The 24431-nt window shown below is 56.2% G+C and overlaps 1 protein-coding gene across 3 annotated transcripts in view; it reads right to left on the reverse strand.

The window, feature by feature from the left end:
- Window positions 1-345: 345 nt before the first annotated feature.
- Window positions 346-24431, reverse strand: part of PMEPA1 (prostate transmembrane protein, androgen induced 1) — a 63757-nt gene continuing 39671 nt past the window's right edge. For 2 of the 3 annotated variants that reach the window (XM_016938171.4, XM_016938170.4), the window contains exons 2-4: window positions 11478-11632; window positions 4996-5049; window positions 346-4562 (exon numbers count right to left, since the gene is read on the reverse strand). In XM_016938171.4, coding sequence (XP_016793660.1) covers window positions 4017-4562; window positions 4996-5049; window positions 11478-11632 — 755 coding nt within the window. In that variant the 3' untranslated portion in view covers window positions 346-4016. Of the gene's footprint in view, window positions 4563-4995; window positions 5050-11477; window positions 11633-11909; window positions 12057-24431 lie in introns of those variants that run through there. The other variant, XM_054674770.2, reaches the window with a different exon arrangement.

Genomic DNA, 24431 nt, shown 5'->3' on the forward strand with positions numbered 1-24431 from the left:
GAAGAACCCTACCTAAGACAGTTTTTTTTTTCTTGCAGACCTTATCAGAGCTTTCGTCATGCTATGGTGAATAATGATTTCCCGACGGAGGAAAAGTGTGCAGTGTTTTGCAAAACTGTTTAACAACGACCACCCCCTTTACCAGAACCTGCCTGAGCTAGTGTTTTCACTGGGCTCTCTGAATGCTGCCTGAACTAATAAAACAGAAAGGTTGAACGAATTGTTCAAGGTTGCCCAGCAGCTCCGAGGGATCGCTTCGCCTCCCTTGAATGCACCCGGGGTTGTTGTAGAAAGGGGTGGGAAGTGAGAAGAGCTACATTTGGCCAAAGAAGTGAAAAAGCCTCGTTCCAAAGAATTGTAAAATTTATTGTATAAGTATTGCAGCTTTTCAGAATGTCATCATTGCCACTAATGATTACTGATATACAACAAGCAGTTTCTTCAGGCCTGTGGATTGGCATCCAAATACAGAGTCTTACGCAGCGGGGACGTGGGTGCGCGCCCCGCATGCCACGGAAAGCTTACATAAGTTTAACTTGAACAGAGCTTGGGAAATGGGGCTGCAAAGGAGAGCAGTTCCCACGCCAGGAACCAACGTGAAAGCATTGGAATCAGCACAACAGCCATGGAATCAGGCAGGCAGGGGAGGACGGGCTGTGTCCTTCTGAGCTCTATAGTACAGCAAGATTTCAAGCAGTTTCCAGAAAAACAACAACAACGACATTTTCTTTCCTTATCGACGGGATATTTTATGGTTCTGGAAGCTTCGTGTTGCACATAGGAAAAAAAATTTCTCTGAAACGTACAATTCATAGGGACGACCAATGAGGACAGGGAATGAACCCGGCTCTCCCCCAGCCCTGATTTTTGCTACATATGGGGTCCCTTTTCATTCTTTGCAAAAACACTGGGCTTTCTGAGAACACGGATGGTTCTTAGCACAATTCGTGAAATCTGTGTAGAACTGGGCTTTGCAGGGGAGATAATTTTCCTCCTCTGGAGGAAAGGTGGTGATTGACAGGCAGGGAGACAGTGACAAGGCTAGAGAAAGCCGTGCTCGGCCTTCTCTGAACCGGGATGGAACGGCAGACCCCTGAAACGAAGCTTGTCCCCCTCCAACCAGCCACTTCTGAGAACCCCCATCTAACTTCCTACTGGAAAAGAGGGCCTCCTCAGGAGCAGTCCAAGAGTTTTCAAAGATAACGTGACAACTACCATCTAGAGGAAAGGGTGCACCCTCAGCAGAGAAGCCGAGAGCTTAACTCTGGTCGTTTCCAGAGACAACCTGCTGGCTGTCTTGGGATGCGCCCAGCCTTTGAGAGGCCACTACCCCATGAACTTCTGCCATCCACTGGGCATGAAGCTGAAGACACTGGGCTTCAACACTGAGTTGTCATGAGAGGGACAGGCTCTGTCCTCAAGCCGGCTGAGGGCAGCAACCACTCTCCTCCCCTTTCTCACGCAAAGCCATTCCCACAAATCCAGACCATACCATGAAGCAACAAGACCCAAACAGTTTGGCTCAAGAGGATATGAGGACTGTCTCAGCCTGGCTTTGGGCTGACACCATGCACACACACAAGGTCCACTTCTAGGTTTTCAGCCTAGATGGGAGTCGTGCACAAACCTTGGCAAAAAAAGGTTGGAGGAGCAGGAGTAACCTCACCAAGCTAGGCACCTCCCTGGTAGAGACAGGGTGAGGACGCGCGAGGATGATGGGGTGTCTGAAAAGCAGGAGCCCTTGGTGGACCCTGGGAGGGGATACCAGTCCCAGGTGAGTGAGGCACTGTCCGGGAACGTCCTCACCGAGCAACGGGAGTGTCACTGCTTCTTCAGTAAGGCACTAGAGACGCGTCACATAAAGGAAAGATACGTTTTAATCATCTTTACAAGTGCGTCCTTGTACCTTTCAGAATAACCTGTACTGATTTCTCTGCAGGACCTTTTCAAAGAATCCTCTTCAAGAGAGAAACAAATTTTAGGCTGACGACTTCACGGAGAGGCAGGTTCTGCTGTTGCCAATGAACGAGAACTTTCTACTAGGCTGGCGGCATGCAGAGCCCACGTCTGTCAGCTGCCACCTTCGTAAAGCACACGTTTCACATGCATGGAGCTCGAGTGGCTAGAACTTCAAAACTGTGCTCAGGTTTTTGTTTTGGAAGTTATAAAAAAGTTGCTCACAAACAATAGTTATTGCCTTTTATATCTTTCTTTTATGTTAGTCTACTAGTCAGCATTCTGCCCAAAATGGAAAGCCACTCCCATGGGAAGGGAGGGGGTAGCAGCTGGGAGTCTGCTCTTCCAGCTGGGGGCCCTCCCACCCCCATGGGGAGGAAACACGTCAAGCTCCAGCCACTGGCCCCGGTGGGTCCCAAAGCCCCACCCCTCATGCTCTCCTCTGGTCACCTCTGTTTACGCTCACATGCCCCTTCCTGTCCTTCACCTGCACGTCACCAGCAGGTCCCGCCAACCCCAAATCTATCTGGTGAAAACCTGGAGAACAAGAGCGGAGTCTAACAGAGATGTAAATGAAAACACAGATCAACAGACACACCAGAAGTGAAGCATTGTTTCCGTGGGGAAAGGAGATGGAAAGGGGAACAGAGAAGGTGAAGAATTCTGCGCCCGAAGCTCGGGTTGGTGTTTGCTCAACTGCTTTACTCATTTTAACCCTTTCACCTATCCTGGGAGAAACCCAGGCTTGTCACCTTTTCATGTTGGGTTGTTTGTTTATTGGCCTCTTAAGTGAGAATTGATCCGTGAAGGGAAACAGACAGGAGGAGGTCAGATTGCGAATACCTGGGCCTTCCTAGGGTCCAGTGCGGCAGTTACCGCACCTGCCTTCACCGGTGAACCTTTAGCCAGCTGAACAACCACCAAAGCGCCCTGCAGAGACAAGTCATCGAGCCCTCTGGCATGTCCCTGGTAGCCCGGGCACCAGCCGCTGCGGCTTGTGAGGGGCACCATGCTCCACCCCACGGGGACCTTCACAGTTGGAAAAAAGAAGAGGAAAAACTAATTCCTTCGGTAACAGTTTATTTTCATTTTTGGGAAAGGCAAAACCACTACCTGGAACTCGGTGCCTCCGTGGTTAACTTTCCTATTTTGCTTGTGATTTAAAGGCTGTTCTGGGTCATGGGGGTAAAAGGTGTCTCCTTCGGTAGGGAATGTTTAACGTGGTGATAACCTGTCACTAGGCAGAAGCATCCACTCTGCAGGGACAGTGGCCCCTCAGGAAAGCCCGCCGCTCCTGGCCAAGGCCTCTCTGCAGACTCCACGGGGGCTCACCCTCTGCCGTCAGGCGACTCTGAAATTCCGACATTTCTCCCTTAAAGTCTCAACAGACACAAGAGAAGTTTCCATCAAGCAAGCACTGACATATTTATATTAAAAAATAGTGCAAAATCTCAACATTTATATAAATAACTCTAAACCCCTGCTTTGTAATTTTTTTCTTTACAAGGTAATACACACTTTCTGACTTGGCACTCAAAAATTGCCATTTTTTTCCTCTTCTAGTTCAGAAAACAACTTTTTTTTTTTTAATAGGCCTCTTCTAATACAAAAATACTCCTGCCCTCGCACATACAGCTTCTCTTATCTTATATATATTTATATATATAATATTGCAGATCTTTAAACAAAGGTTTTGTGCAAATATGTCTTTAAAGTTAAGTGAAATTATCATAAACAAAAGAAAATAAGCATTCACGCACGCAGCTCAACTAGAAACAAGAAAGACTACTGTAGAAATTTTTTTTCTTTTGCCTTCAAGACACAGCTCAACAAAGAAACGTGTTTTTTTTTTTTTCTTTTTTCTTTTTCTTTTTGCAAGCTCTCTTAGCTTGTGCATTCAGACCAGACATCACATGTAAATATTTATACACAGGGAGGTGGGAGGGGAGGGCCACACGATGCGTTGCTGCGCCCCCCGCCTTCCTCTCACTCCTCTTCTAAGAAGCGCGGAGTGTTCTGCCTTTTCACCTACGCAGCCCCAGCCCGGCCCCCCGGGGACCCTAGAGAGGGTGTCCTTTCTGTTTATCCTTCTCTTTGCTCCAGATGGCTGCGCTGTCTAGGGGCGCGATGTGTGTGTGGTGGAGCCGGGTCCCCTCCAGCAAGGAGGGCGGCCCACTGCTCTGCTGGTGCTGGAAGGAGGACCCCGGGTAGTGGCCGATGACCTCGCTGTAGGTGGGTGGCGGCCCCTCCATGCGCCCGCCGCTGCCGTAGCACGTGGCGCTGATGCCCGAGTTACTGCTGGGGGGGCAGGGGCCGCCCAGCCTGGCACTATCCATCAGGTCACTGTCGAAGATGGTTCTGTTTGGGGGTGCGCGCACCGACTCCCGGTTCAGTTCCAGCTGCTGCTCGGGGTCCCGAAGCTGGAGGGTGCAGGGGCCCTGGTAGGGTGGGGGCTCCTCCCCGTCCGACAGCGAGATGGTGGGCGGCAGGTCGATCTCGTGCTGCAGGTACGGATAGGTGGGCTGGAAGCGGTGGAAGCGGTCCCGCTGGGCGAAGGGCGGCACGGCCAGGCGGTCGGTGGGCCGAGGCGGGGCGTAGACCTGCGGCTGGAGGAAGCAGAGCGGGAGTGAGGGAGGGCGGCTGTCTCAGGTGGGTTGTCCAGAAGAGATCCTGAGACTGGAGTTCTGCTGCATGGGACTTGGCTCTCTGGGGAAAGGGAGAGGGCGGCAGGGCTGGCGGGGGCAGGAGCCCAGAGCCTGATCCCGCGGGGGCCCTGGCCTGGGGGGCAGCAGTGCAGAGCTGCACCGCCCTCCTCCAAACAGTGGCAGCGTCCGTGCTCCCGTGTGCAGAGAGCAGAGACCTGGGCTGCTCCCTCAGGCCCGGGAGCAGATGATCTCCGGCAGGGAGGATCCCAGCAGCAAGGGCACTGCAGAGGAGGGCGGAGGGGTGAGCCTTTAGCAGCCCACACTCTTCCAGCCGCAGCGGGAGCAGCCCAGGGTGTGATGGGGGTGTTGGAGGGGAGGCCGAGGGAGGTCTCACCTCTGGGATTCCGTTGCCTGACACTGTGCTCTCCGAGGGCCACAGGCATCCTTCCTGCACAGGAAGAAACGTACAAGCAGGGTCAGTGGGGTGGGCAGGAGGAACAGCAAAGGCTCAACCCAGATTCGACTCTTAGGCCTTTACCCTGGAATCAGCTCTTGAACCCACCCACCTCTCTGCATCCGAACCAGCTTCCCCAGCCCCTGGCCCTGGACGCTTTTCCAGGACGTGACCACAATCACCTCCTCACTGATCCCTGAGGTGCCCACTGCTGTCCCCTGAAAATCCAGCCTGACACCTTCCAAAACATACACCCACTTGTGGGGCCCCTTCTCAAAGCTGCCTGTAGCTCCCCGTGGGCCTCAGTGGCTTCTCACCAGGCTGAACATGGCCTCAGCCCCTCACCCCTGGCCCCACTCCCCTGGGCCTGGGCCCCCTGCTGGCTGTGTGACCTGCGGCAAGTTACTTAATTTCAATGCTGCAGTTTCTGTACCTGAATTATAGTTCTTGCGATTACAGTACTTGCCTCATAGTTGCTCAAGCACTTGCTGAATTTGAATGTAAAAACCACCCGGAGCCCACGTGGCACTCAGGTAGCATGTGAATGTGCTGGGTGTCACCTCCACACTCCCACCAGCCACGCTGACCGGCCCCATGGGGCCTCAACAAGCTCAGCTCGAGCCCCAGGTCCTTTACACGGCAGGCCAGGCTGCACGGCCTGCTCCTGTCCACTTTCAGTTCCAGCGTCCCCTGCAGACCCTTGGAGACCAGCATCTGAAGGGCCTCTCCCGTGAACCTTGTCATCTGTTGATTCCCTTTCCAGCACCTGTCCCACCTTAATCATTGCTTCTATGCATTTATTTCTTTACAGTCTTTCTCTCCCTTGATCTAGTGAGCCCATCATTACTGATGTCCCAGTTCACAGGTGAAAAACAGGAGAGTTGAGGAAAGTGCCCAAGGCGGCTGCTCTGCCATAAAACAGTGATTCAGCCTCTGGCAAAGGAGCTGTGCGGTTCCACTGCGGCGCCAAGCTGTGGTCTGGGGCACAGCTGCCACTTCATGAAGCTTATGCCATCTGCTCTGAGGAAAATGAGACCCCATGCCAGGACCAGTTCCTCTGAGTTTCCCCAAATGCCATGATGGTGAGCCCTGGGCCCGGGGAAAGGGATGTCTGTTACTTTTATAGCTTCATTGAAATATAACTGATATGCAAATAAATGGACATATTCAAAGCATACAATTTGGTAAGTTCGGGCATATATTTATACCAAGAACCTCTCACCACAATCAAGATAATGAGTATGTCCATCACCTCAAAAGTTCCCTTGGGGCAGGTTTTTTGAGGGTTCCCAGGTAGGATACCGCTCACCTGCAGCCTGGGTAGGAATGGCCAGAGGGTGGTAATTTCCCATATGGCCACTAGGAGGCTCTGTGGCCCTCAAAACTGTCCCATCAGGACCGCTCCTACCCCTTAAGGAGGTCTTAACTGCCTCGTCTCCTGATTTGGCGAATGGCTCTGATATTCTTCAAGTTGCAAAGACAGATCCACAGGATCATTCCTGACAGCTCCTCTCCCCACCACCCTTGTTCCACCCACCCTTGATCCCCTCTCACTTCTCCCTCTATTAGACAGTTCTAACCACCTCTCTCCCCAGCATCTGTGCCTAGTGGACAGCAAAGTCCTATGGAACCAGGGCCTCCATGTGCAGACAGTCCATCTGCAGCCTGCAAAAATGCAGATTCTGTAGCAGGAGGGCTGGCGAGCCTGCGTGTCTCACCATCTCCCAGAGGCTGAGAGTGCCGCTGGTCTTTGAGGTCCTTGAGGGGTCTCCCAGGGTCTCCTCCACTCTTGACCTTCCCCAGGGCCCTTCCTCCTCACAGAAGTGGGAACATCTCCCTCATGCCCCCCACCCCACACCCTGCCACTCCTCTGCTTAAACCGTCTGGGCCCCCCGCTGCCTCCAGGAGAGAAAGTTCCAACCCCTTACCGAGGCCCATGCCCCCGTAGATGTCCACGGCCGTAGTATAGCTGTTTCCTTTAACGAGTTTTCCTATCTGTATAGTGGGCTGATGACAGCGCCTGCAATGCACCATACAGTGTGTTCTGCAAGGTGCCCAGTGAACACAGACTCTCACGTCTTGCCTTTGGATCTGAGGCCATCCTGGGTCTGGACCAATGGCCCCTTTTTCCTCCCTTTCCTGAAGAACTTTGACCAGCCCCTTAAGCCTCTGCCAAGGCGTGCTAACCCCGGAGCTCTCCGTTAGCACCCCAGGCAGGTCAGGCACATCCTCCCATCTCCTCCAGTCCCCTCCTGCACCACAGCCTTTGTCCCTCTGCCCCCGGTGGCCTATTCAGGGGTCTCACTCGCCCTGCAGGAGCTGCTACCGTTTCCCCAGTGCCGGGCGCCGGTGTGCTATGCAGTCAGGGAGTGCTCAGGTTGCTACTCAAGTGTGAAAGTTGCTGGGTGACCCGTGCAAGTCATCTTTGTGGAATTAGGTCCCAAAGTGACTTGAGAAGTGGGGGGAGGGGGGCCCAGCTTCAGAATTGTCTGGAACCTTCCCCAGCCTCTGGCTATGTCTGCCAGTCACCCCCAGGTGGAGGACAAGGACAGGTTCCAATCCTACAGCCACTGCTGACGAGCCCCCTGCTCCCAGCAGCCTCCAGCCACTCCCAGGCTCCCAGGGCTCGGGGTGGACTCCTCTTCTTTGAAGTGGGCACACCCAGTCCACCTGCGCCTTCCCCATTTAGATGCTTCTAGACCAAGGGTCTGAAAACTGTTTCCATAAAGAGCCAGAGAGTAAAATATTTTCTGGTTTGTGGGCTGGCGGGTCTCTGTCATACCACTGAACCCTGCTGCTACAGCCAAGCGCAGCTATGGGCAAAACGCACTCGAAAACACTTCATTCACACTCAGAGAAGACCTCATTGACAAAACCAGGCAGCCGCAGTGAGGTGACGCTCAGGCAGCTCCTCCCAGACCCCTCCAGAGTCTTAACACCACGAGGCCAGAACGCAGCTGCCCATTCTTCCCCTGGAGTCCCCAGGCACAATCTTCCCATCCAAGGGGACGGGATGGCCTTCTATCAAACTTCGAGGACTCAGAGTTGTTTCTAAAGAATAAAAGATGATTCTGGCCAGGACACGGCCCAGCACAAGGGGCCTGGGGGAATTTGGTGTCTCCTGAGGCCATGGGAGTGGACGCTAGGTCTTTGGCTCCCGCTGCTGGCAGATTGTCGCACATTGGCCTGGCCACAGTCTTGTCCCTGCCCCTGGGAAATGGGCCCTTGGTGGGCTGGGTTCTCTCGGGAGCAGGAGACCCCCACTGAGGACTGATTTGGGGATAAAGAGGACAAAGGGTCACCCCATCCAAGGCCTGAGTTCCTAGTCTGAGCAAGCCTTGGGCACAAAGACTGGGATTGCCTTTCTGGGTAAACCTGAAGTCTGTGCCACTCCGTGGCTGGGCGGTCACTGCAGTGACGTTCTGCATCATGTCCCGAATACCCTCGGAGCAGCGCCAGGGTGGAAGTGCCATCCCTGGCCGAGGGGCTTGCCTGCACTGGAGCCTCACCCTCAGAGGGCAGATCCTTGCCCAGTGTCACACAATAAGGAGGTGACAAGGCCAAGACCAGACCTCAGAGCTCAGGGTCTTACCTGAGATGGTGAGGCAGGTGGGTGAGGCACGAGCTCTTGTCTCCACACAGGCAAGAGGGGACCCCCCAGGGTCACCCTGAAAAGGGGCCATGGTCGGATAGCCATGCCAGGGGCAGAGCATGGGTGGGCTGGGGGGATGCAGACTGGGCCCGGGACAGATAAGAGCTGTATGTGGATCTCTATGGAAGGCCGCGGGGCCCAGGGACTCCTGTCTGGCAGGGGGTCCCCAGGGGAGCTGCCACATTCTGCTTTAGGCCTAGTGAGGCTCCACGTTTACCCAGCCAGGCATCCCGGGCGGCTGTGCAGGCGGCTGGGTAGACAGTGGGAGGAGACTTTCTATTGGCCGCAGGTGTGACGGAATCCTACCCCTTCCTGGCAGCAGGATCCCAGGTGCCGTCTCCTGCTCCACAACAGTGAAGGCCCTGCAGTCGGCCTCTGGGTACGGTACACTCTCCACTAACTGCATCCTCCCCATGACCACGAGCCGCACAGGCCTAGCTTCAACCCACTGTGGAGATGCACACACTGAGGCTCCGAGGGGCAAGGTGAGTCCAGCCTGGAGTTAGTGCCCCTCCAGGGCTGGTGCCTTCTGGAATGTCCAGGCACCGTCACTCTCCCCAGCACTTGAGGGAGGACGGAATAGGCTGTGGGCTCTTCACACCGGCAGTGACAAGCAGTGTGGCCTCCGGCAAATGTTCCACCTCTCTCATCCCCAGTTTCTCCTCTGGAAAGTGGGGTGAACCCCTGAAGTCCCTGATGGCATCCCTGGGCAGACGTAACCAGTGCTTGTTGCTGGAGTGGTAGCAACAGCAAATAAACACGTCGGGGCTTGAGAGCAGCAGGTCTGCAGCACGCCCTCCAGACAGCGTGCTGGGACGCACAGTGGGCCCCGGGTCTGGGGAACCAGGCATTCCCATCAGAGGTCCCAGGGCTGATGCTCCTTGCCCTGGCAACCTGGTGACGCACTGAGGCTGGGGCCTGACGCAAGCAGAGGTGTCCAGACCTGCCAGGGACAGGCCTGCCGGCTAGGGACCGTGGCCAACAGGCTTCTCAGCTGACTTGGCTCAGCCCAGGGACTCTGGGCACCACCACCAACCCCAGGCGTCCCCAGAAGTGGGGAGGCCACACCCAGTGCTGCCTGTTCTGTGAGTCGTCCCCACACCTGGTGAGCCCCGGCTCAGAGACGCGCCGCAGCCCCAGGGCTGGCCATGTGCCACCTCCTCCCCACAGTTCCCAGCCTGCTCTTTAAACAGCCGCTTCCTGCCCCACGTGGTTGAGTTACACATCCTGGGTGCAGAGACGGAAGCCATTAAGAGATAAACTCTGTGCCGCCCTTTGGTCCACCTGCTGAAGGATACCGAACAGCCGGGCTTCAGGCGGCCGACATGGAGCCGGGAGTTCACCGTCAGAGGCGGGCAAGTTCCCACCGACCCAGATCTGCCCTGTTTGCCCCTGACTTTGTGGAGACTCGAAAGGGAAATTCTTGGGGTTTCCAGAACACCCACCAATGCTCACAACTCTGAGAGATCAACACCCAGGACTGTAATGGAGAGCAGGGTCCCTCCTGCAGGGCTCTGTCCTCCTCACACTCCCGCGCCCACTTCACCTGGTCCTGCACAGGACGGCCTCAAGAGCAGCTCGCCCCAACTTCCCGGCCACGGCCCTCGGCTTCCTTCATCCGTGCACCTGCTCCTGTCTGCGCCCATCCAACTCACCAGCAGCACCCCCTGGGACTGGCTCACAGCCACTTCCCAAACGTGGGGGGAATTTTGCATACCCCGTGTGTGTGCTGGGTAGAGATCTGTCAGGTGGATGGATGGATGGATGGAAGTGCTTTTATAGCCAGTAGTGGCCAGACCCGTGCTCTGTGCTAAAGCCCTGAATCTCTGGGGAGGTGGATGCGACTGTCAGCCCATTTTACAAATGGGGGATCTGAAGCCCCATTTTGGAGATCAGGCACAGGTCTGAGGGCACGTGGCCAGTACTGGTGGAGATGGGATTAAACTTAGGCCCCGGGACCTGGTGTCCTGTTGCCTCTATGGCTCTCCACGGCATTGTGACCACATGACCAGATGTCAGCATAGCACGGGCACGAGGGCAGGGCCGCCACCTCCCTTCCGTCTGGGTCAGGGCTGCAGGACTGCAGGCACCTTTCCCACCACTACCCTGGTGGGTAAGAGCCAAATGCTGGCCCCTCGTCTCCACCATCCTGTTGCATCAGGCCTCTGTGTGGACCCAGAATGCCCTCCTGTGCTGCCTGCCCCAGGTGCCTCCCTGCTTTCAGCCTCATCTCTCTAGGTCTGTCTCCACTCAGCCTCGAGAGATGTGGGTCAAGACGGGGGTCAGCTTGCGCTGCTTGTGAGCCCAGCCCTGCCTCCCTAGCCGAGGGTTCCTTGCAGAGGCTCCCCCAGGACCCAGTGGTCGCATCTCCTGCATGGCGCTATCACCACCGGGCGTCTCCTCATCTCCCTCCTGTAACGTCAACTCCATGACAGCAAGGGCCTGTGTGCTGCCCTCTCCCCAGGCCCTGCACAGAGCCTGCGACCCGAGGCTGCTCGAGAGTCAGCTGAGTGCGTGAGTGGATCATGAAGCCTCTTCCCAGCCCAGCTCTTCATTCCCCACGTTCCTCCAGCATCTCTGAGGCCCGCCTGGCGGGTGCTTTCCTCCCATTTCAGGGGAGGAAGCTGCTGTCAGGTGGGCTCCCCAGCCCCTGTCTTCCTGCCCTGAATCTGTTTCCTGCAAATGCTGCCATTGGATCCCGTCTGAGTTTTTACAAGGGGCGTCCCACTGCGGCACCCTCAGGCCACAGATGGGATGGCGGGGCACTTACTGAGGACAGGGCATCTTCTCTCCTCCGCCCCTGGCTGTGCCGGCTGATGAAGGACCGTGCAGACAGCTTGTAGTGGCTCAGCAGGCACGTGATCACCACCACCATCACCATCATCACCACCACGATGATGATGATCTGAACAAACTCCAGCTCCGCTGTGGAGACAAAGAGGGACAAGTGAGACCCTGGACACCTGCAGGTCGCTGTGCTCAGGGCTCAGCCCTTTTGAGCTTTTTCACCCGCCTAGGGGGACGAGAGTGCAACCCAGACTCAGGAAAGCCCCCGCCACTCTCCCGGCAAGGTCATAGGCGATGCCTGGGGCTGGGGTACGTGCAGGGAAGCTGCTCTCATGGGGGAGGAGGGGGTACTGCTGGCTGGGAGAGCACCTCAAAGGTGTCCTGGGACCCAGACACCCCCTCTGTAGGGACTGACCGGAAGGAGGTAACGGGACAGGCAGGAGGAAGGCCCTGCTCTCTGCTCTCAGAGCCTCCTGGAGCCGTTCTGCGGATGCACAGCGTGATCTGACTGGCAGAAAGGGAGCCCTGCGCACTGGCTCCTGTCGCTGGGCAAAGGCTCGGGCAGACGGTCACAGACCCTTCTTAGGGGCCCAGGGAGGGAGCAGTTGGGAGGAGAAAGGGACCCCTGAGTGCAGAGAGAGGAAGTTGGCACTGAGTTTGGGAGTGAAGCTTTGTGGAATTAAACAAAGAGGAGCTACATGTGAACGTGTATACACAAACCTATGCACACCTGACACCCCTACACATATGTCAACACACCAACACTCCTACACACACAACACCAACACAAATGCCCCAACACTCCTACACACACAACACCAACACAAATGCCCCAACACTCCTACACACACAACACCAACACAAATGCCCCAACACTCCTACACACACAACACCAACACAAATGCCCCAACACTCCTACACACACAACACCAACACAAATGCCCCAACACTCCTACACACACAACGCCAACACAAATGCCCCAACACTCCTACACACACAACACCAACACAAATGCCCCAACACTCCTACACACACAACACCAACACAAATGCCCCAACACTCCTACACACACAACACCAACACAAATGCCCCAACACTCCTACACACACAACACCAACACAAATGCCCCAACACTCCTACACACACAACGCCAACACAAATGCCCCAACACTCCTACACACACAACACCAACACAAATGCCCCAACACTCCTACACACACAACACCAACACAAATGCCCCAACACTCCTACACACACAACACCAACACAAATGCCCCAACACTCCTACACACACAACACCAACACAAATGCCCCAACACTCCTACACACACAACGCTCCTAAGTACACGTCAACACCAACACACACCCAACACTCCTACACAAATAACACCCCAACACATACCCCTAACACTCCTACACACACAACACCCCAACGCTCCTACACACACGTCAACAACACTACATACTCCAACACTCCTACACACACGTCAACACCAACACATGACCCAACACTCCTACACAAATAACACCCCAACACGTACCCCTAACACTCCTACACACACAACACCCCAACACTACATACTCCAACACTCCTACACACACATCAACACCAACACATGACCCAACACTCCTACACAAATAACACCCCAACACATACCCCTAACACTCCTACACACACAACACCCCAACACTCCTACACACACAACACCCCAACACTCCTACACACACGTCAACAACACTACATACTCCAACACTCCTACACACACATCAACACCAACACATGACCCAACACTCCTACACACATATCAACACCCCAACACACACCCCTCAACAGTCCCACACCCAAGTCAACATCCCAACACACACTTCCCAACAGACACAAACACACACAGACACAGCACACCACACGTACCCACACACACACATCCATCCCAGGACTCACAAACACACGCCACGCTCAACAGGACGGGGGTGTCAGGACCCTCCTCTTGGTGAAAAGGCCTCAGAAAACCCACATTCCAGATGGCTGCGGATGTTGCCATTCGCATTTTCTAAGGTTGGGTTTTTTTGTTTTTTTTTTTTTGGTTTTTGATTTGTTTTTCCCCTAGAAGGCGGAAAAACCCTCAAGTGCTGGAATAGGAAGAAGGTTATTTTGATCCTGCCTGAGCCGGGCAGTTTCTGCTGACTCAAGCGGGTCTGTGCCGAAGCGGCCTCGGCAGCTGGCCGAGCACGGTGCCAGCAGAGCCCCCAGCAATGGGCAAGACGCCGGGTCCCTTGGAGGTGACACGGCAGAGTGGGCACCAGCCGGCAGCGTCCGGGGCCAAAGCTCCTCCAGCTTCGCCCTGCCCAGGACACCCTGCCCAAGGTGTGCAGGAATGTGACTCCCCAGACCCCGGCTGGCATGGGGGCAAGGAGGACTCCCCAGGGCTCCCTGGCACTAACAAGCAATTAGCCAGGCTCCCTGGGGGCCCCAGTTCAAGCCCAGTGCCACTGACTCAGTTCCTCCTCTTCCCAGGACCGAGGAACCAAAGCCGGGGGAGGGGGATCGGGGTGGGCAGGTGTCAGGTGGCAACTGGAGAAAAAACAGGCCGTGCAGAGCCGATGCCAGGCGCTCGGGCCATCAGACGGCCCAGGCAAGCACACTCCAAACCCGGGGGGCCCAGCCATCTCCTGCCACCAGCCTCGCTCTCCCCAAGGCAGGAAAGCAGCCCATCCTAGGTGGGAATGTCACTGTCTGTGAAGTGGCAGACGCCTCTCCACACAGAAGCACTCCCACACCTGTGTCCACTGCCACTCCTTCTCCCCCAACAGGTTTCCCAGAACTTCCCCGTCTCGGGCACTTTATGCACCTGCGCAACCGCTCAGCGCGCCATTGTCTACACTATTGAGCCAGTGTTTCTCAGCTGGGGCCGCGTCTGCACCCAGGGCTCAGCGCGCCACTGTCTACACTGCTACTGAGCCAGTGTTTCTCAGCTGGGGCCGCGTCTGCACCCAGGGCTCAGCGCGCCACTGTCTACACTGCTACTGAGCCAGTGTTTCTCAGCTGGGGCCGCGTCTGCACCCAGGGCTCAGCGCGCCACTGTCTACACTGCTACTGAGCCAGTGTTTCTCAGCTGGGGCCGCGTCTGCACCCAGGGCTCAGCGCGCCACTGTCTACACTGCTACTGAGCCAGTGTTTCTCAGCTGGGGCCGCGTCTGCACCCAGGGCTCAGCGCGCCACTGTCTACACTGCTACTGAGCCAGTGTTTCTCAGCTGGGGCCGCGTCTGCACCCAGGGCTCAGCGCGCCACTGTCTACACTGCTACTGAGCCAGTGTTTCTCAGCTGGGGCCGCGTCTGCACCCAGGGCTCAGCGCGCCACTGTCTACACTGCTACTGAGCCAGTGTTTCTCAGCTGGGGCTGCGTCTGCACCCAGGGCTCAGCGCGCCACTGTCTACACTGCTACTGAGCCAGTGTTTCTCAGCTGGGGCCGCGTCTGCACCCAGGGCTCAGCGCGCCACTGTCTACACTGCTACTGAGCCCGTGTTTCTCAGCTGGGGCCGCGTCTGCACCCAGGGCTCAGCGCGCCACTGTCTACACTGCTACTGAGCCCGTGTTTCTCAGCTGGGGCCGCGTCTGCACCCAGGGCTCAGCACGCCACTGTCTACACTGCTACTGAGCCAGTGTTTCTCAGCTGGGGCCGCGTCTGCACCCAGGGCTCAGCGCACCACTGTCTACACTGCTATTGAGCCAGTGTTTCTCAGCTGGGGCCGCGTCTGCACCCAGGGAACATGTGGCGATGTCTGGAGCCATTTTTGGTTGTCACAACTGGGGGGTACTCCTGGCATGGAGTGGGTGGAGGCCAGGGGCTGTGGTAACCGTCCTGCACCGACAGGACTGTCCCCCATGACAAAGAATGATCCAATCCAGTCGGTCATGCTGTGGGCTGAGCACACCTAAGAATGGGCGTTTTTATTATTATCCCCATTTCACGGGTGAGGAGACATGGGCTCAGAGGGAAAGTGATTGCCTCGAGAAGTCCAAGACCCTAGAGCTGGCGGGTCCTCCCACTAGGCTTGGTGGGGCTTTCCCAAGCCCCGAGAATGCTGCGGCCCTGCCTGCTGGGAACTCAGGCCCCAAGCCCTGGGCCGCCTGTGGGACACCCGCATGTTCCTGGCCAGGAGAGATCAGGCTTCAGACCCAGGTCGCTGTGGCCACACCTCCTGTCTCCCCAGACAGGCAGGTCCAGGGCCGGGGCAGCCTGGCCTGATTCTGTAGGGCCCAGGTCCGTCTGTTAGCACTCAGGATAAAGCCGCATTCAGGGTACACACAGGGCTGGCTTTGTGTAACACCCACGCCCCCCCCACCCCCGGGGCCTGCAATTCCCTGCCCCCCAACCCTGTGCACTCTTCACCCCAGTCCCCCCCTCCCCAGCTGTCTCCAGGGGCCCAGCCCACATCAGCACTGGAGGGAGGGAGGTGTGTGGCTGTTTTTGTCCCTGTCCCGGGCCCTGGCAGCCCGCAGGACCCAGACAGCAGCGAGACGGTAGCTGGGGCTGCAGGGCCGGTGGGATGCAGGGGCAATGGAGGAGGCCCCTGCAGACTGAATGGGTGTGGACAAACCCTCACGGCTCTCCTGGCCCCGCCAGGCTCGGCCCCAGGGGCAGGAGGATCTGACTTTTGGACGTCTGTATCCACAGAGTGAGAAAAACGCTCCCAGAAATGAGCACCGGGCTCAGTAGCGCATAAGAGCGTCACCCTGGTCCCTGGGCCACCAACCCCCATTGGGTCACTGGCCCAGGAAAATTCACATGGGGGAGGAGAGGGAAAAACTCTCTAGAAAAGAGAAACTACAACTGACTGCTGGCTAGACTTGGTGAGCCAAGGGCCTGGGTCCAGGCTTAGGGAGACGGAGATTTGCAAGGGTTGCCGAGACTACAGCTCAGGAGCACCCTGGAGAGGGGCAGGGTGGTGGCAGGGAAGCACAGTGGCTCTCTCAGAGGGCCCGGGTCCCAGCCTGGCTCTTGGGGGCCCTCTCTGAGTCCATCGCAGTCTCCCTGTGTCAGCGGGGGGACGGTGGGCAGCAGGGGGACAGTGGGCAGCAGGATGTGCGGGGGACATGTGCTCAGCATGTAGTGCTCCCTGGAGGTGGACCCAGACACGGGATGCTCACTTCCATCCTGGCTCCACCAGAACAAGGGTAGCCCAAACCCATCCACCCTCAAAGAGACATGACCTGCTCTGGAATCGCAGAGGGAGCATCTAATGGAAGACCCTGGAGGGCTCCCTGTAAGGTGGGCACTGAGGCTTTTGGTGCAGGGCATGGAGGGAGGAGCAGAGTGGGGCACAGGCAGAGGGTATAGGTGAGCAGAGGCCGGAAGCCAGACCCTCCTGGATGCCCCTGGACATGCCCAGACCTGGAGGTGTTGAGGGGGGCAAGAGAGGTGCCCCAGCCAGCAGCCGGGTCACCCCCACCCATCAGGAAGGCAACACCCTGGGCCAAGGAGGCCCCGAAATCTCCATCCAGCTCCAGTCAAGACCCACCGGCGCGGATGCTGTGCGGGAGGAAGGCTGGTCAGGCACAGCAGCATTGGGGCCCACAAACAGGTCCAACGAAGACCACCGTTGGGCATGGGGTGAGGAGGCACCTTCCACGCACTTTCACACCCATGTTGCTGCTTCCAGGAGATGCTCAGCTTTAGGGGACAGGAATGCATTCTCTGGGGAGTGGACCATGCAGTGCCTGCTGGCGAGGTCGGTCGCAAACCAGAGACCCAAGGGCACGTGCACCGACCGTCCCTGGCCCCAGCCGTGTTCCCAGCTGGCATCACGGCAGCAGGGCTGTGGGCAGCCACCCTCTCCACAGGCCTGGTCCCGGGACTCACCTGGCCTGGGACAGCCACGCCCTGACACTGTCGGTCCCCACCCCACACCACCCCAGGGATGCCTGAGACTCAGCATGCGGGCCTCTACGACGCACTGATCAGGGCCCACTCAGGCCGAGTTCATCAAGCATGGGCTCCCTCCCCACACTAAGACCCACACATCCCTCTGGGCAGGCACCGTGAATCCACCAGCAAAGACCCCTTGGGGGAGAGAAAGGTGCCTCCCCGCAAAGGCCTCGGAGTCAAGTTCAAAACACGATGTGTGTATGAAGCGGCACCAATATAAACACGGCTCTCCACCCGCGGCAGCTCGCAGAATCCTCTTCGCGCCTGCATTTGTTCCGAGGAGCGCAGGGAGGCTGCTGGGGCCCATTCCCAGTCGCAGCTTGAGAGCCGGACTCTCAGGATCAGATGTCTCGCGGGCAAGGGAAGGAACCCCAGCAGGACTGCCAACGCGAGGCGGAAGGAGAGAAGGCCCAGCGCGGCCGCATCCCTCCCTCTCTCCAGAGGACCCTGGAGCCGGCTGTGAAGCTGTGGTCCTTTAAGGCTGGAACCTCATTTAAGAGTTTTAAAAGGGCCAAGCAGGCCACACCCAAGGCATCTGCAGGGCAGGCTGCTTCAGGACTTCTGGCCAAGAGTTGGGCCCCAGGTCACTTAGTGACTACTGGCAGATATGGAGCCACACCAATCCTGCCTCAGTTTCCCTAATCTGACAGACTGCCCCTTTACCAAGGCATGGACAAAGACATCCCAGATCAAATGCCCAGTATGACACCTGCAGGGGTGGGTCCTACCACTGTCCCTGACCTAGGCTCAACTCTGCTGTGACCACAGGACACATTGCCAAGCAGTCATAGGCCACAGGGGACAGAGCAGGAGAGGGCACACCCAAACTCACTGTAGTCACTGTAAGTATTATCATGATTCTAACACATGACCTGGGGCCACTGAGCTGAGCCTCCCTAATTTAGGTAACATCACCATGCCCATTTTGCAGATGAAGAAACTGAGGCTTAGGGAGAAGTAGCCCTAGAAGATGCAACTAGGAGCAGGGTTGAGACTTGAGCCCAGAGCCGCCATATAGGAACTCAAAAGGGGGAAGGGTTTCATTCTCCTGCTAAATGTTCCTAGCTCGCCCACGGCGTTAGTCCGCCCGCCCCCTGCCCCGGGAATCTGAGGATGTGGTTCTGACGTTCTGGTCCAGTCCTCGTGCATCCATTGTCTGTGTGATGCTGTGCGCATCTACCTCCTTGAGAGGAAGTGACCTCATCTGTCAAAAAAAAAAAAAAAAAAAAAAAGAACCAACCGGGGCAGGGGTGAAATAATGGATGCGAGAGCTCAGAACGGGACAGAACGTAGCACACTCAACGGTCACCATTGTCACAATTACTGACACTCCTTTGGGGACAAAAAGCATCCCTCGTTCCCCTGATGCTCCCTGGAAATGCTGAGGTTTGCTGGGCTGCAGAGTACAAGCCTGCTTAGCCAGGTGTTCCCTGACTGGCTTCTGTCCCCAAGGTGGGAGATTTGAGCTCAAGTCAGTCCCAAAGGTCACCCAGGATGGTGGCTGGACCCAAGGCCCCCCAGGGGCTAACATGCGCTGGATCCCATGTTTATATTGGTGCCGCTTCATACACACATCATGTTTTGAACTTGACTCTGAGGCCCTTGCGGGGAGGCACCTTTCTCTCCCCCAAGGGCCCGCTGTGGCAACACAAGCCGCTGGGAAGGAGAAACATCTCGCTCTCATTTCATTCTGGGCATCAAGCCTGTGCTCATCACTTGGAGGGCCCGGGGGCTCCTGCCATTTTTCTTCGTAATTTTTCCCTTGGGGAGGGTGATGAATGCAGCAGGCTCTCGGGGGTGACCAAGCCCATCTTCCAAACACAAAATAAGGTCACTCTAATTTAATTTAGTGTCCTCTTTCCTTGTGAATAATTTCACATTAACAGGTTCGTGTGCCTCGTTGGAGAGGCCCCATCCTCCTCTTCATGGTCTCCTCCAGAGACAGGCACAGTCCCTCTGGGAGGTGCGGGCACAGCTCTGCCCCGTCCTGTTCATCCTACACTGGCAGGAGAGGAACCGTGAGCAGGCCGCTCCCTAGATGCCACGCAGGGGGGCCGAACCCTTTATGCACATCATCTGATTGAATTCTCACCGTCATTCTGTGAGGTCCGTACTTATGGGACCCCCACTTTGCAGATGAGGAGACTGAGGCTGGGAGAGGTGAGGCGACCGCCAAAGACAGCACAGTCCAAGGCTCAGAAATGAGTTCCTCTGACCCCAAAGCCTGACCGTTTGCCCGACCCCCAGCAGTCCTGAGTGTGATTATCCCAAAATGCCAGAAACAGCGGGAGATCAAGCCAAGGGCTTGTGTTGAATATGACTGATCTTGGGGTCAGTAACAAGTGCCTGGCGTGTCGCCCCCAATGCAGTCCATGAAGCTGGTATTCATGGCCTGTGGTACCCACCTCTGAGCCAGCGCAGAGCAAAATCCGGACGGTGAGGAAAGAAGCGGGTGCCAGGAGTTATGGGCACCTGCCATGGCATAACACAGACGCTGACAGCTGCCCTCTCCTCTGCCTCTTCCTGTGTGCCAAGCCCCTCACCACGAAAGACTTCACCCTGTCTCTGAGTTTTTCATGACAAGCCCCGAGGGGCAGCATTGCCCCAATCACAGGCGAGGGGACGGGCCTGGAAATAGTTTCCAAACTCCGAAGCAGATTTGTGACACGGGAATGATACACACGATGGCACGTGTGCGATACAGAAATATAATTGCATTAAATGACCTCGCAGTGGACACCCACAGCATCCAGAGCCGGAAGGCCTGTAAGGGACACGGGCCTGTGGAGTGAAGATGGTGGCTCCCACCTCCAGCTGTGTCTTTGGTGCAGTCAAGGAGACGATGGTCAGGTGCCTGCATTTGGGATCCAAGGGGACCCCACCTTTCAGTTAGAGCTCAGGTAAGGCAAAGACACGATTCTTTCCCATCCAAGTTTCTGGACCTCTGTTCTTGGGGGCAGAGCCTGGACCTGAACTGAGGGCAGAGCGGGGGCCTCAGGGTTTGGATCCCTGTTCGGACGATTCATGGCTGTAAACGGGGAAAATTTGTTAATGTGCAAGAAGAACCCACCCAGCCCACGGGGGCACTGGGCGGGCAGGTGCGGCGGCGACTGAGTTTCTCAGAAATAACGGGGGCAACAATGGGGTGCTGGGGCTCATTTCTCTCTCTTCAGCTGGGGAGCTGGGAGCAGAGTCCACCCGGCTCCTGCCGGCCCCATGGAGGTTTCCAGACCAGACGACCCCCCTCCACCGCCACCCCAACAGTCTGTCCCAGGGGAGGGGCAGCTGGCGTCCTTCCTGGTTAACAAGCAGCCAGTGCATGGGGCCCTGTCTGGCCTCCTGGCCGCACACCGAGGAATTAGGAATTGGCGCTGTCTGAAATTTATGAAAATCTAATCTTGTTAGGCCTGCCTGGATGAGACCCGCCTGGCGGGGCCTCATTGTCATTCTGCAGAGCCCCAGCGGCCCTGGGGTTCCAGCCACTTCATTTACTGCCCCCTCCCCTACCCACCCCCACTACATTTGAATAGGAACCCAGCTCCCTGCCCCCCCACCCCAGCCCCCCGAATTTTAAGTACAATCAAACCAGCCGTCAAAGGATTAACTTTCTGATCGCTCCTGGTGCCATTTCAAACACCCCCGACGGCATGTCTATTTCTTAGGGTAAGACCTTTTATGGGTAAAAAAATTTGCTCTGTCTTTCTCTTGAGGTTTGGGGGGCGGGCGGCAAATCTAGGCCGGTTTTCTCGTTTTTAAAACCAGACTGTACTGCTTTCAGAGTGCTTGCTTTGTGGCAAGCACACGGCTGAGCACCTGGCACCTGGTCAGGTGAACCTGGGACACTGTCCCATGTTGGGGAGGGACGCTGAGAGGGGACAAGTCACGTGGTCAGCAAGGGTGGGGACTGGGGCCCACATCAGGGCCTGTGCTGGCTCCCTGCCCTGCTGTTCTTGGTAGAATCTTGGGATAGAGGCTAACAGCATGCAGCTAGCACCCAGTGGTCCTGGGCTCAAGTCCTCGCATTGCCATTTGCTGTGACCTTCAGTAAATCTCCTGGTACCCTCATCTGAGAAGAAAACGGAGAGATAACTAAGTCCCCTGTACACAAGGTTGTAGCAAGAACTACCAAAGTTAACTTCCTGGATGGAACCTCTTGAGTCAAGAACTCCAAGCTCTGGGCTAGGCTCCTCCTACGCCTGTCCCCTCTCCCCACAAGACATGAGCTGCAGGCATCCAAACTCACAGTGGGTGGAGAAGGTTCCCTTAAGCAGGCCCCGGTCCAGCGCCATCACTTATGTGCAGTGTAGGCTGGAGCACCTCTGCAGAGTGAAACAGCAAACTCTGGACATTTTCGGGTGTGAACCTTTGCTCCAGCATATAGACAGCTGGGTGCTGATCACCCATTTCCAGTTCCCCTGGGCTCCTCCCCCATGTGCTCTGTTCCAGCCACTTGTTTTCTGTTCTATAAAAGCACCATGCATGACCCACCTCAGGACCCTGGCACGTGCCATTCCTCCTGCCTGGAATGATTTTTCCTCAATATCTTCATTGCCTTGATCTCAGCCCCCAGGTCCCTGCCTCGGACTAAAACAGCCCTCTGCCCTCCAGCCTCCAGGACCCCCATCCCTGTGCCTGCTTTACTGATCTCTGCAGCCCTGATCTGGAAGCTGTATATGACCACCCAACACTGCACTCTCTGCCTCTCCCCTCTGGAATATCAGTGGCTCAGAGCGAACTCATTCTCCATGGTGTCCTCAGCACCTAGAATGGTGCCTTCCCCAAGGCAGGCACGTAATGACTACATTGAATAAAAAAGCACATTTATTTATTTATTTATTTTTGAGACAGAGTCTCACTCTGTCGCCCAGGCTGGAGTGCAGTGGTGCAATCTCGACTCACTGCAACCTCCACCTCCTGGTCAGGCAATTCTTGTGCCTCAGCCTCCCAAGTAGCTGGGACTACAGGCACCCGCCAGCACGCCCAGCTAATTTTTGTATTTTGAGTACAGACGGGGTTTCACCATGTTGGACAGTCTGGTCTCGAACTCCTGACCTCAAGGGATCCGCCCACCTCGGCCTCCAAAAGTGCTGGGATTACAGGCGTGAGCCGCCGCACCCAACTGAAGCGCATTTATTCTGGTGTACACAGATGAGTGTGCAAGAAGGCCCCCTGCAGGTTTGCACAAAAGGTCACAATCAACTGGGAACCACTGAAATGTCCCTGGCAGGGATGACACCACCCTGGGAAGCACAGCCACCGGTCAGTCTGTATCCTCACGGGATGAGCCCAAACTGGGTTAGAAAAGAACAACAAATATGTTTTTAAAAATACAGGTGAAACCTTCTGATACACACCTATATTTATGAGTGACTGTCCACGTCTGCACAGACCAGGGACCAGCAGGGCACGCATGAAACTGCCAGCTGTGGGTCCCCCGAGGAGGGATCACAGACAGCAGGGGACATCCCTTCCGTGTAATACATTTCTGCAATCTCAGCATTTTGGGGCACATATAATTATATTTATAGTAAAAGAGGGAAAAAAAAAAAGATTTGAGAAGCATCTGTCAGTATCCAAAACAGACAGCTGCTCCCATAATGAGGCTTCCCAGGTGGTCTCCGCGGAGGTGCTGTCACCCTGGGCTGACAAGGGCTGCTGCGGGAGGGGCTCGGAATTAGGGTGGGAAGGCCGGACAGTCTCTGCCTGACCCTAGGAGCACAGATACTGCACTGGGAATGGGTGGGGCAGGGAGGGGCACCTGACCACCCCTCCACATGCCCTGGCTGAGGGCCCCAAGGTGGCATCCAGGCACCAGACATCTCGCTTCCTGGGCCTTCCCTCTCCTGGCCTGGAGGTAGGGGTGGGGTGGGGGGGGGTAGTACATGGAGCCAGGCATGCAGGCTGCCCTGTGGCACCCACTGGTCCACTGTCTCTCCTTCACTGGGCCGCTCCAGGGAGGAAGGTGTCTTCTCTGGGCCTCCGTGGTGCAGCACAGCTAATGGGCTGGCAGATGATGGTTCTGAGTGTGCTGTCTCACCACCCGGCCTCAAGCCCCAGGATCCGCACTCATGCCCGCTGTCTAGAGACCACTTCCACCTTTTCTTCACCTGGCCGACTCACCACAATCTTTCCTCCCTCCTTCCAACCTCCCTCCCTCCTAGGTGCCAGGATCAAGGCTGACACGCCTGACAAGCCTCCACCCTCAGGTCGCATGCACACCTGCAATGCCCCGTTGGCCTTGGTCTTCCCCTTCCAGGCTCCCACACTAACTCCCACTCGGCCCCCTGCCCTATGGTCTGAGCCTGTCAGGCTGGGTGTGCCTGACTCCGTGCTGTATTCCGTCCCCAGCCAGCAGAGACCCAAGAGATTTCAGAGATCAATGAACAGCACATACCTGGCCTCTGTGTGCTTCTCTTTTCACTGGTACCCTGTTCTAGTTTGCAAAGGGCCACTCAGGTTAGGGGCGGGCTGCCTTTTTATACCACCCAGAGAGAATTGTGCAGAACCCCATTCATTTCTGAAGCTTCGGGAGTTTCTGAGCAACACAGAGAAACACCTTCTTCCCCACCGCCCCCCCAACCCCCAACCAGTGTCCCGAGTCATCACACAGGAGGTGGACCTGGAGGAGGATGCAGCACGGCCGTGGGTGAGCCCTGCGTCTGAACGTGCATTCAGGGAACAGGAAAGTAAACGGTCTCTAGAATCATTTTAGAACCTGATGATTTTAGAATACTCCTCCAATAAGAAAAGACAAAGCTGTGCCTTTTATCCTTCTTGCTATTATCCAAATGGAAAGAACTAATGGGATTTTTGTTTCTATTGTCACTGACATCGAACATCTTTAAACATCCACTGTCAGCAAAATATCAGTCACCGTTTGAATTATTGGCAGAACGGAGTGAACTCACAGTGAGCGAGCAGTCAGTGGACATGTCGGAGGTGCATAACATCCGAAAGTTATTTAAAATAAACCAAATGTGTTTGTTAATTGAGGAGAGTGGACGACA

This window comes from Pan troglodytes, chromosome 21, assembly GCF_028858775.2.
Source record: "Pan troglodytes isolate AG18354 chromosome 21, NHGRI_mPanTro3-v2.0_pri, whole genome shotgun sequence".
In the NCBI taxonomy this organism is placed as follows: Eukaryota; Metazoa; Chordata; class Mammalia; order Primates; family Hominidae; genus Pan; species Pan troglodytes.